Here is a 13,799-nt window from a genome sequence, read left to right on the forward strand (position 1 = left end):
AACCAGGATAGCAGGTGTTGGTGCACCTTGTAAGTTTTTCAGACACAAAATTATTGCCTCAGCTTCCAAAGGGGCTGTCATAATATCCACTCATGTATATAATGAGATGCAGACAGGCAGTGATTGACACACAGGATGACCAGCAAGCACACAACACAGTGCAGCCAATCACCAGGCAGGACACTACCACTATAAAGCCAGAGGGCACTAGGTTTCCCGCTCTCTCGGGACCCAGCCACTGAGACGGTCAGAGTCCACGAGCTAGCAAGTGCAAACACCATGCGGTAGCTAGTAAGTCTGGTCAGGCTACTACAAGGTCTCCAGTCAGTTCAGTATAGTGTCGACCCACAGCTGAATATGTATATCAGTTCTATCATTGAATAAAACAGTGTTGGATCTTCTCCAGTGTTAGACGTCTGTTTCTAGCTTCCCTGCATCGAGTGCAGTCCACATTGAACCTACCTGCCTAACACATCAGGACTGGGGTGCACATGTAGAGAATGCAGGAAAAGAGACAGCTAAGGCCTAAAACAGGACCTCTAGGCTCTTTGTAAATAAAATTAGGGGCCTAATGCCTATGTAAAGTTGGGCTGCCCTGAGTGTAGCCAGCATTAGGACTATGCAGTTATTCCAGGCAATAAAGCTGTCTGAGAGAGAATTGCACAGAAGGACCTGAGCAGATTTTCTAAGAATTCCTTGTCGACGTGTTTGAAATCCAGAGTGAAAAATAGTAAAACAAATTCCCCTTTGTCCAGAAATACTGTGAGTTAACATTAATATACAAGCAAACCCACATCTGCTGAATGACTCATAAACACCCCAGGCAGTCTGGAACTTACGATCAGTTTGCATTTCCATTTTCCCATATGGCTGTTTTCTTTTCCTATAATGTATCTTGGTTTCTTTCAGTTAGCTACAGGGATATTCCCTGCTTCCTGGAATTATAATCTCACATTCTATGGATTCGCAGCTTCAGTGTAATTATCAACAGCCAGTGCTGAGTCTGTAAGCAAAGAACACATGGCACAAATCAATTCAACAGGCCAAATCTACTTGTCTTTGCTGCCATATTGAAGTGTTTTGGATGTTTGTGTAAAAGGTACAAGATCCTGTGCGCAGATATGCCCAACAATTATATGTTGTTTCTGCATAATATGTTGTGACTATTTAAAACAGTGACACACACATCCCAAAGTGTATAGGTCCCTCTTGTCACTTGAGTGAGCTGCATGGGAGAACTTACATCATAACTGCCCATGTATCGTGTCACTTGGCATAATAATCAGTCATCTTCAGGTTAACAAAGCAGACATTTGTAGACAATTGCAGACCGCAAAGCCAGACAGGCTGAGTACGAAAGCACCAGCGCACACAGCAGTCACCCAATTGCAGGTGGAACGCTGTCTGAAGTCAGCTCAATATAGCTGATGATCACACATATGACCACAAAATTGTTCATATGTCCTGCATCAACAATTATTTCATTACACTGTGTCTTATTTCCCATGGTGAATTAATGTCAATTAATTTCATAGGATTAGAACACAATTATTCATATATCCAAACGGGTATATTTTCCACTCTGCTTCAATAAGTAAATGGCCAATTATTCCAATTAGAAACATCCACCTCTATCACTGAAATTATAACAATATTCCATTCAATGCTTTGGAGTCTGTTATTCTAAGATTTACTTTTAAATTAATGTTCTGAGACCAATGTTAACTGAAAGCAGATGGAGTGCACATTTTAGTGACCAATAACAAAGTTGTATAAACACTGCCCATCTGAGCAAGGTGCAAGACGTTGGCATGTATGCTGACCACAAAATTCAAGGCGACTGGAAGAAATGGAGGCAGGAACACAATGTTCAGGATCGAGCCTCACCGTCACCTTCTCCGGGCAATTAGGAATGGTCACTAAAGGCAGTCCAAGCCAGCGACATTTACATCCCATGAACAAATCAAAAGTGACCTTTCCAAAATGTTGCGGCTGGTGATTAAAGAGCAGATTGTGCTATAGCTGTGTAGCAGACTATAGTCTACATGATGACATAGGTCATTTTCTAAATACTTATTTGTTCAGCATTATGATCGCAAATAAATAATGCATTGAAAATATACTTGCATGTTCAAAATAATCAACACTGCGTACTCCAATAGAGTTGAAGTCCTGCATGTACTCTAAAATGGTCTCTACTTTGAGGAAATTGGCTTGATAATTTGGTCAGTATTAAAAGATAGGTACTGATCGTCACCACTATTTTGAATCACCAATTTGGTTTTATCAAACTGTAGCAGCAAAAATTATGTTTTTTAGGGTTGTTGCTCCATTTGAAAGGTGCCTATTGCAGCATTTGGTGCATTGGATAAGAACATGGACAATCGATATGACAGCTGTATTACACGGGAGACTAAAGCTATCAGAACTCCAGTTAGGCGAATGGGAGCAAAGTGCAAGTTTTATGCTTGTTGCTGGAGAGTTTTAAAGGACTTAATTGAGGTGTATTCCATGATTGCATTTCCAAAACAGTCTGAAATATATTTTGTGTGCATGTGTTTCTTTTAATCTTTGATTCTACATGCTGACTTGTATATTTGCTTCACATCTTTTGGATTTGTAAACCATAAATGTTTGAAGATTGACAACCAGCTTTGTACAAATTTCCTCCAGCTAAACATAATGATTGGCCTATGCCACAAACCTCATTATCTAGCCACAGATTCTATTCTCCTCTGTAGTCACTCTCCCAAGCAGGCTCTTTGGAACCTCATCATCTTATATGACGCAAACTGAGTTTCTGACCACATATTCTCTCCATCACCAAGGCCACTTGCTTTCACCTCCATCGAATCATCCATCACTGCTTCATCTATGCTGTTGTTTATCTCCAGACCTAATTATTCCAATGTTCTCCTGGCCTCCCACCTTCCGCCCTCCATAAACCCGAGCTTGCCAAAACTCAACTGTCTGTATCCTAACTCGCAGCAACCCATGTTCACCTATTACCCCTCTGCTCACTGTCCTCTATTTGCTCCTAATCTACCAACACTCCTCCAATGAGAATTTGATATTCCCACCCACATGTTCAAATCTCTCCATTGTCTTACCCCAACATATCTTCGTAACCTCTTCCAGCCCTACAACCTGCCAAGAGGTCCGTCAAATTCTGGTTTTCCCGCACCCCAATTTTCTTTAATCCTGCATTGGTGCTCATGTCTTCAGCCATTTGGACCCTAAACCCTGGTGTTCCCTTCTTAAATCTTTTTGCCACTCTTAAAGTCTACCTTTAAACAATCTTTTATTTATTTGCCCTAGTGTCTCCAACTTTGGTTTAGCTTGTTTAAGGTTCTGTGAAGTGCCTTGGGATGCCTTACTATGTTGAAGGTGCTGTATAAATGCGAATTGTTTATTGGTGTTTTCTGTGCACGTAAGCTTAAATGCTACTTTCAGGTTTTGAGTTCTGAAAATAACCTGCATGCTTGATGGTCAGAAAGGATGCTGATGTAATTCATCTTTCTGTGTTATTCCTTTGTGTTACTCTTGAACAAAAGCAATTTCTTATTCAGAACCATTTCACGTGGGACTGGGTGGTACAATGTCTACCAAGAACTTTGTGCATTATTGTACAACCAGGGCCGAGTTTAGCTCAGTGGGCTAGATAGCTGGTTTGTGATGCAAGACAAGGCCAGCAGTGTGGGATCAATTCCTGTACTGGCTGAGGTTATTCATAAACCTTCTCAACTTTGCCCCTCGCCGGAGGTGTAATGACCCTCAGGTTAAACCATCACCAGTCAGCTCTTCCCCTAAAAGGTAAGCAGCCTATGGTCATTTAGGGCTATGGAGACTTTACCTTTCGTGTTATTGTCCTTTCATCATTTGGTCTGTTGTTTCAGTCCCTGTTGCTGTTTGAGAGTTTGAGAAACAAACCCAAGAATGCAAATATTAATCTAAATCAATGGCTGGAGTTGTGTACACATGTACAAACATGTGAGGGCAAGAAACTATTTGATTCAAAAAAAATGAATACTCATTGCAAACCTAGTCTTCTTTCTCTTAAACAGCTGGTTTTATGCAGCCTAATTAAAGCAACCAGACTTTCTACCTAGTCGCTTTACACCTCTGTGCAGTATCTTGAGACATGTTTTCGAAATAAAATACAGTGCAGAAAAATGTTCCGAGACCCTTCTAGAGACATAATTAGGCCAAATTTTATGCTGAGTTAAAAAAGGAGATATTAGTTGTGGCAATCAAAAGCTTGGTCAAAAAGTTGGACTTTAAGAAGCGTCTTAAGATGGATGAAAGAAAAGTGAAAAGGCAGCGGTCTTAGAAAGGAGTGTGGATAATAAAGGGTTAAAGGCACGGCCACCAATGTTGGGATAAGGGGATAATAGAATGTTAGCATAAGAGACCCCAGGTGGTAGGACTGCACAAAGTTACAGAGGTAGGGAGCAATGAGGCAATGAGTAGTTTCAAATATGAGCAAGAGAATTTTAATTTGGAGAGAGTTGTGGCAAGGCAGTCAATGTAGGTCAGTGGGAAAGCAGTGATGAGTGAGTGGACTTGAACCAGGTTAGGATATGTGCTGCGGAGTTTTGGATACATTGATGCTGCAAGGAGTGGAGAATGGAAGCTGGCTAGGTAGGAGCAGTGGAGATAATAACAGGCATGGATGAGAGGGTCAGCAGGAGAGGGCTGAGGTGACACAGTGACAATTATGGAGGCAAAAGGCAATCTTTGTGATGGGGTGTACATGGTATTGGGGACTCAGCTTCAGATTGAATAAGACGCAGAGAAGAGTCTGGAAGAAAGTCTGGATGGGCTGGGAAAGAATGCAAGTGAGTGAAGGCACCAAATTGGCAGTGAGGCTGAAAATAGTGGCTTCAATCTTTCCAATGCTGAAGTGGAGGATGGGTGTCCAAGCATCCTTCAGCACAATAAACGTAAAAAAATAAAAATAAATACACAGAATTTTGACTACATGATTGATTTGCACTCTTGCCCTTTTTTAAAAAAGCAGCAGGCTCACATTATTATAATAATCTTTATTAGTGTCACAAGTAGGCTTACATAAACACTGCAATGAAGTTACTGTGAAAAGCCCCTAGTCGCCACATTCCGCCACTGTTCGGGTACACGGAGGGAGAATTCAGAATGTCCAATTCACCTAACAAGAACGTCAATCGGGACTTGTGGGAGGAAACCGCAGCATCTGGAGGAAACCCACGCAGGCACGAGGAAACATGCAGACTCCTCACAGACAGTGACCCAAGCCGGGAATCGAACCTGGAACCGTGAAGCAACTGTGCGAACCACTGTGCTATAATTTAAAGTACACGCTTCATTTTTGTTCCAATCAAGGGGCAATTTAGCGTGGCCAATTCACCTATCCTGCAGATCTTTGGGTTGTGGGGGTGGGACCCACACAGACACGATCCAGTGTTGGTCAAATGTACACCAAACCACTTCCAGGGAAAGCTGCTAGATATCCCTCAGTTGCTGCTTCCCTTCCTTAGTTAGCAGCTATCCAAATAGCTGGCCACCAAATTGTAGTGTCTTTTCAGCTGTCCATGCAATTCAAGATCAGTTAACACAACACAGTCTGCGATTTAAACCTGGGTCTTACTGATCAAATAGCTCGGCAGACTAAACATGCTGAGGAATCAATGAATGACTCACTGTCATGTCAACAAAAAATAGATTATACAACAGCAATATGACATCGCCCACTATCTTCCAACAACTGCTGACAATGAACCATCCCATTTTAAAAACAACTGGTTTAATATAAACGGCAGCAGATCTTTGCCATTGACCCACAATAACCAAGATCATCCACTGAATCACAAACATAGCCAGTTTAAATTCATGTTGTTAAATAATGGCACCAGATCCTTTGAATTAATAATGCATGTCTACATGGAAACAGCCGAGGAGATTAATGCATCCAATGCGGCGGAACTGCTTTTGCATTTTCAATTACCAGCTATTCAAAGAATGAAATATTTGTTTCAGGTAACACAGTCATCACTCCACCTATTTGGGTACTTTAGCATAATAGATGCTGAAGAGATTAAAGGGTGATGTACGACAGGATTTTGCAGGCACTGTACAAGATCCTTGAACAGAGACATGCAATGGTGCGATTAATAACAATTATCTATGCCACTACCACATCTCCTTGTGGAAATTATTGATTTTTTTCTCGAATGCTTTTAATGAAAATCAAGATCAAAGTGCAAAATATGCTTCAATAAATTTTGTACAAGATTAGGCACAGCATCCAAACTCAAAAGGGCAGGTAATGTAGCAATGTGATACTATAAGAAAGAAAGATCTTTCACGACCGCGTCATTAGAAACAATGAAATACTTTCGAAGTGCCGTCACTGATATTGTAGGAAACGCAACAACCGATTTACACACAGACAGCGGTGTGATAATGACCAGCTCATCTCTTTTGTGATGTTGATTGAGGGGTAAATATCGGTCAGGTCACCAGGGATGACTCTCCTAATCTTCTCCAAATAGTTCCACGGAATCTTTTATTCCACCTGAGCAGATAGATGAGACACTGTTTTTTAACATAAATTTAGATTACCTAATTCATTTTTTCCAATTAAAGGGCAATTTAGCGTGGCCAATCCACCTAGCTTGCACATCTTTGAGTTGTGGGGGCGAAACCCATGCAAACACGGGGAGAATGTGCAAACTCCCAACGGACAGTGACCAGGATCGAACCCGGGACCTCGGTGCCGTGAGCTAACCGTGCTGCCCGAGACACCAGTTTAATGTGTCCTCCAACGGTCAGCACCTCCCAACAATGCAGTAATCTCTGTAATTCACCGGTGAGTCAGCTTTTGAGTTTTGTGCTCAATTCCTGAAGTGGGATATGAACCTAGATCCTTGTGACTTAGAAGCAACAGTGCAGCCAACTGAGACCCAATCACCGGGAGAGGGCCCAGACTGGCCGAAGCGTGCCAGACATATGGATCCTCACCACCTTTCGAGAAACAGCCCCGGAGGTGATGGGGGTGGCCGAGGACAGAGCGATCACAACATGGGTGGCTGGGTCCTCAGGGTGTGGGACAGGGTCCAGCACATGGGCCACCACCTCGAGCATCCGCAGACACCGCTGCTGCCGCCGCCATCTCCGGTGTCTGGCAGCCCAGGTTACAGCAGCACCGCTAGGGTGTGTTATGCGGGTCCAAAATACTGTCCATACCATACAAAATCTGTAAGGAATTGTGAGAGAGTGGCAAACAGCAGTGGCTCCTACCCCAGGACCCTCCATTCCCCCATTGATCCCCCCTTCCCCCCACCCAGAACTCCCTGCCCACACATTCCCAACGGCAGCTTGCTCTCCCAAGACCCTGTACTCCAGACACCCACTCATAACGTCATTTGGACCAGATGCTGTTCCCCTCCCTGTTGCACTCACCCACTTTCCAGCCATGGACATGTCCCCCGGAGCTGTGTCCCATCCCCTGGGTGTTCGGATGTTGGCTGCTGTGTGTGTGGTGTTGCCTCCCTCAGTGTTCAGCCACAATGTCCCGGCATCGCAGTCTGACTGGGTTGCTGGACAATGATTCCCACTTGTTACATGGCCCGCCCACCCACGGGAATTTACTTGTGTTGTATGAAGTGCTCACCTAACCACGATTGCCAATTCCCTATTAGCATTAGCCTTCAGCTGCACGGCCAGAGGCCTCGGCAATCAGTGGAGGTTATGGGTGGATGGTGGGACAGATGGGCAGGGACAAAGGTTGTCCCCAGAATGGGTACTCATATTCCAGCAGTTAGCATGGTGGTACCATAAGTGGTTGCCCCCCTCCCCCAGCGCCTTCCCTCCACCATCCCATGGCAGCCCACCCCTGTAGAGAACCCCTCCCCACAGCTGAGGGTTACCTCCCCCACACCCTCCCCCGAACACTAGGGCAGCAAGCCCAGCACCCTGGGCTCTTGGACGTGAGGAAAAATGGCTTCGCACCTCCTCGGCTCCACACAGAAGCCCTTCCACCAGGTTAACGTTTTTAAAAAGGAGTATTAATCACTGCCAGCGTGACCACTTGCTGGGGAGGCTGATGAATCAAGGATGGTCGTTGGATATGGGGTCGCTCCCATTAATTGTTTGGATATAGGGTATAAGTGGTGATAATTGGTTTCTCGTCATGCTGCGGTGAGATTTCAATCTTGCCTCTGGGGGCGGGCCGGTTGCATCGCAAACTGTTTGGCGCCTGGCACGGGTTCTCATTTTCAGCCTCTCTCGGTTTTCACCGGCCTCATTTCGCTCGAGCGAAAGTGCAACGAGAGCTGAGAATCGTACCCCAAGTTTCTCATTTATCCGAAGACATAGAGATGACAAATCCCCTTTAAAACAAAGAGAATGCACAAACACAATAAACAGTAGCTGCTTAACCCAATGAGTAGCTTTCTGTGGTGTTCGTTATGTTGCTAAATTCAGGATGGATGGCGTCGTGTTCACAAAGGCCATAAAATAACTTGAACTTGAACAAAGTTATAAATTTATTAACATTACTAATTTGGATTTGACACATACTCCTAAATAATGCAGTTGATCATTAACATATAAACTACACTCATCGACAACTAATCTTCATACTGATACAAACTATGATCTGCTCTCACTCACACTATCTATACTTCTGTCTGTCTCTAGCTAACTCCTTCACTCCTCTCCCCCCACAAGGCTTAGCATCAATGTCTTATATACTTGTAACTGTAGCTCTCTCTAGTGGTGATTCCTGATCTTTCTAATCAACCCTTTTTATCAGAATAAAAGTATATTTTGCCTGTTCAGTAGCTGTTATTTTTATAAAACTGAACAACAGTGGCCTTCTGGATTGTAAAATCTAAACTACTGTCACCAGGTCAACTCGAAATAAAATTCCGCCTGATAAATGACAATTGTTAGTAGTTTACAAATGAGCAGTGTTTAGCACTGGGACTCCGGCACTGAGGACCCGGGTTCAAATCCCGGCCCTGGGTCACTGCCCAGTGGAGTTTCCACATTCTCCCCGTGTCTGCATGGGTTTCACCCCCACAACCCAAAGACGTGCAGATAAGGTGGATTGCCAAGCTAAATTGCCCCTTAATTGGAAAAAAAAATTGGGTATTCTAAATTTTTTTGTTTAAAAAAAGGAGAGATTGGGGCACCACAAAGTACAGGAGATTTTGGACAGGAAGAACGGTGGTATTGCTTTTACAGAAATAAAGCAATCATGTGCATCTATAATCATAATCAAGCTGAATACAGAGACAATGAATTTTCCAAGCATTGGCACAACATGGTTTAACTCACATTTTTATAACCTTGGGCAGGAGCAGATAAGGTCAGAGACTCCGCCCCATCTTGGTGACATTATATTGTTTTTATTCCCTTTCCTTTCTGAATCCAGATTCTGGCTCCAACCCAGTACAAGCGATGGGCAGATAAGTATCAAACTATTCAGACTTGACCTGACCTTGTAGGAGATTTTATCCATTTGCAGTTCTTTGATGAATTAACCATTGTTCCTTTCAGACTCCAGATATGTCAGAAGTGATGCAATTTGCAATGAAATGGTACCAAGTGCTTTGAAGATAATTAGTTGCTCTGAAAACTGAGTGGCTCCTGACACCACCTCTACATATTTCACTAATTCTAATTATCGACGCAGGAGATAAAAGATGCGATTGAGAGCAGTCGGGGAAGGTGGCAGAGCCGGATGGATTTCCGGTGGAATATTATATAAAATACAAAAATAAGCTGGTACTGCTGATGATGGGGATGTTTGAGGAGGCGATAGGGAAGGGGGTGTTACCACAAACCTTGGGGCAGGCATCGATTTCCCTATTACTTAAGAAAGATAAGGATCCGACAGAGTGTGGGTCGTATAGGCCCATATCACTTTTAAACGTGAACGCAAAGATATTGGCGAAGGTGCTGGCAGGTAGGCTGGTAGAGTGCCTCCCGAAGGTGATAGGTGAAGATCAGACGGGGTTTGTGAGAGGAATGCAGCTGTTTTCGAATCTTAGGAGGGTATTGAACGTGGTTATGGCACCGGCGGAGGGGAAGGAAACAGAAGTGATTGTGGCATTGGACATCGAGAAAGCGTTTGACCAGGTGGAATGGGGGTACTTGATGGCAGTTCTGGAGCGGTTTGGGATTGGACCCAGATTTGTGGACTGGGCAAAGCTACTATATAAGGAGCCTAGGGCCAGTGTCCGCACAAATAACATCAGCTCGGAATGAAATGAAATGAAAATCGCTTATTGTCACGAGTAGGCTTCAATGAAGTTACTGTGAAAAGCCGCTTTCCTTTCTTTCCTCTCCACCGTGGGACTAGGCAGGGACGGCCTATGTCCCCCCTGCTGTTTGCACTCGCGATCGAGCCATTGGCCATCGCATTAAGACATTCGGGGGTATGGAAAGGGATAGTGTGAGGGGAGGGGGGGGGGGGGGGCGCGGTAGAGCATAGGGTGTCCTTATATGCCGATGACTTGTTATTATATGTGTCGGAACCGAGTGTGTCAATGGGAGAATACTGGAGCTGCTTTGGGTGTTTGGGTCTTTCGCGGGGTACAAATTAAATTTAGACAAGAGTGAATATTTTGTGGTGTCTCAGCCAGGGGTGGGGGCAGGAGTGGGGGACTGCCATTCCGTAGGGCAGGGACTCACTTTAGATACCTGGGGGTGCAGGTTGCTCGGGATTGGGGGGGGGGGGGGGGGGGGTGCTCCGTAGGTACAACATTTCTAGTTTGGCGGGGAGGCTGAAAGCTGATCTGGCAAGGTGGGATGGTCTCCCTCTGTCACTGGCGGGTCAGGTACAGGCGGTTAAAATGAATGTGATGCTGCGATTCCTGTCAAAGGCATTTTTTAGAGAGATTGATGGGATGATTACCTCGTTCATCTGGAGAGGGAAGGTGGCCAGAATTAGAAAGGTGCTACTCCAGAGAGGTTTGGGTCTTCCAAACCTGATGTACTATTACTGGGCGACGAATGTGGAGAAGATATGGAGCTGGGTCAGAGGGGTTGACTCCCAATGGGTCAGAATGGAGGAGAATTTGTGTAGGGGGTCGGGATTGAAGGCGCTAGTGACAGCGCCATTCCTGACGGTCCCGGAGAGATACTCAGGGAATCCGATAGTAATAGCTTTGTTGAGAATTTGGAGGCAGTTTCGCCAGCAATTCGGGTTGGGGGCAGGGTCAAGGGAAATGCCAATTTGGGGGAACCATAGATTTGAGCCAGGGAAGTGGGATGGAAATTTTCGTAGATAGGAGGAGAAGGACACTAAAAGATTTGTTTCTTGTCGGTTTGTAGGATTGAAGGAGCTGGGAGCGAAGTATGGGTAGGAGCAGGGGGAAATGTTTAGATACATGCAGGTTCGAGGCTTTGCCAGAAAGGAGATACAGAGCTTCCCAGTAGAGCCGGCTTCCACATTGCTGGAGGAATTGCTGACGACAGGGGGACTGGAGAAGGGGGTAGTATCGGCGGTTTACAGGGCTATTTTGGAAGAGAAGGCGCCGCTGGAAGCGATCAAGGCAAAGTGGGAGGAAGAGTTGGGGGAGGGTATGGAGGAGGGTTCTGGTGTGAGGTGCTCCGGAGGGTGAATGCCTCCACCTCGTGTGCGAGGCTGGGGCTGATGCAGCTGAAGGTGGTGTATAGAGCGCACCTTACAAGGGCGAGGATGAGCCGGCTCTTTGTGGGGGTAGAAGATGTATGTGAACGTTAAGAGGGGAGGCCCCGCAAACCACATTCATACGTTTTGGCCCTGTACAAAGCTGGAGGATTACTGAAAGGAGGTTTTTAGGGTAATCTCTAAAGTGGTGCACGTGAAACTGGACCCGGGCCCTCGGGAGGCCTTTTTCGGGTTGTTGATCACCCAGAGGCAGATCTTGTTAGGGTGGAGAGCAACCTTTCCACCCTGTGCCCTGGTGTGGCTGGGGGACCTGCTGGAATTCTTGACGCTTGAGAAGGTCAAATTTGAACTGAGGGGACGAATGGAGGGCTTCTACAATTCATGGGCGTTATTCATTATGCACTTTCGAGAATTGGATTACATTGAACATAAGGGGGGGCTGGGAGGGTTGCGGGGAGGGGGACTTCATGTGTTAATGGTGACTATGGGTGATTCCAGCTTCCTTTTTGTCATTTGTTTATGTTAACATTCGGGCTAATGTTTGGGGGTTTGATGGGAGGATGGGATCGTTGTTATTGATATGGGGATTGACAGTGCATTCATTACTGATTATTGTTTATTGTTGGGTGTAATTTGGGAGGAAATATGATATAGGAGAATAAAAATATATATTTTTTAAAATTCTAATTATCGTCCCTTTAAGCACATGCTTCATGCTATGGGCGGGATTCTCTGACCCTGAGGCTAAGTGTTGACACCGTCGTAAGCGCTGTCGCGTTTCACGACGGCGTCAACATGCCCTCAGGAGCAGCTATTCTGACCCCTACAGGGGGCCAGCATGGCACTGGAGCGACCCACGCCGCTCCAGCTGCTGATGTCAAATGGGCGCCGCGGGTCTGCGCATGCGCAGTGGGACCGGCGCCAATGTGCCGGCCCAACGCAACATGGCGTAGGGCTACATGGGCCGGCGCGGAGCAAAAGAGGCCCCCAGCCCGATAGGCCGGCCCGCCGATCAGTAGGCCCCGATCGCGGGCCTGGCCACAGCGGAGCCCCCTCCCCCCCCCACCAGGCCGCCCCCGGATGCATGCACGCCGAGGTCCCGCCGGGTAAGATCACACGTGGATGGCGCCGGCTGGATTCGGATTTATTTTGCAGTCGCTCGGCCCATCCCGGGGAAAGAATCGGCGGGGGGAGGGGGGTGGGGGCGCATAGAGCGGCCCCCGACCGGCGCCAATGCCGCCGATTCTCCGCTCTCCAGAGAATCGGCGGATCGGCGTCGGGCCGGCGTCACGTGATTCGCGCCCGGCCTGGCAATTCTCCAGCCTGGCGTGGGCTGAGAGAATCCCTGCCACATGCCTCATTTTCAAATACTCATATTTAGACTTTTTTCAAATTGCAAAGCAAAACAAATAAAACCTGCAAGAGCATGGGTTAGTTTACAAATTGTATTCTTTCAATAAATGCACATAATTCAAATTGCTTCATTTTCTTTTCTCATGTTGCAGAAGGCTCACAGATCACCAAAGGTTTAAACTCATTTGCTGGAGCTAGTATATTCTTTAGATATACATTGGCCAAATGACTAGGTTATTAAAATGCCATCTGTTTTAGATCTGCCTCCAAAAATATTAAACTCGTAAAGCTCTGGCAACTCCTGTGCTTAGTTTGGATGCTTAACCCTCAGGGTGGTTCGCTGTTACAGTTTCTTGTGAAATAAATGCCTTAAACAGGGCTTCCATTTTTGTTATGTCCATGTAAAGATTTACTCCCAAATATTTTGATGTGCAGCATGAAGACTAAAGTACACTCGCTTTCGATTCTGGCAACATCCAGTTTGTTTCAAACCCACAGTACAAGCCACTCCTCCAGTTTCTAATTCGAGTCCCACAACTATAGATGGAAGCTTGTGTGCCAGAGCAATTTTTACACCAATTTACATAATTTATCCAAACAAAAGATGCAAATTTGATGCAGTTCTGCAATGACAGACATTGCAATGAAAATGCTATAAATCCTTGCTCAGAACAGCACCAAAATATATGCCATAATTGAAAAATATGGGACGTGGTCAGAGGGACAGATGTGAGCTGCTAATAGTTTGCTACTGCAGTAGCAGTTTTTATTAATCTTATATGTTTTCGTATAAGTGCATAATGAA

The 13,799-nt window shown here is 45.4% G+C and overlaps 1 protein-coding gene across 2 annotated transcripts in view; it reads right to left on the reverse strand.

The window, feature by feature from the left end:
• Positions 1-13,799, reverse strand: part of LOC140416214 (chloride intracellular channel protein 4) — a 197,326-nt gene that overhangs the window by 171,551 nt on the left and 11,976 nt on the right. Inside the window, exon 1 of one of the 2 annotated variants that reach the window (XM_072501111.1) lies at positions 840-974. The exons of the other annotated variant lie outside the window; for it this stretch is intronic. Within the exon in view, the coding sequence (XP_072357212.1) occupies positions 840-866 (27 nt within the window). The 5' untranslated portion in view covers positions 867-974. Of the gene's footprint in view, positions 1-839; positions 975-13,799 lie in introns of those variants that run through there. 2 annotated transcript variants of the gene reach the window in all.

The sequence above is a fragment of the Scyliorhinus torazame genome, chromosome 1 (genome assembly GCF_047496885.1).
Source record: "Scyliorhinus torazame isolate Kashiwa2021f chromosome 1, sScyTor2.1, whole genome shotgun sequence".
Taxonomy (NCBI): Eukaryota; Metazoa; Chordata; class Chondrichthyes; order Carcharhiniformes; family Scyliorhinidae; genus Scyliorhinus; species Scyliorhinus torazame.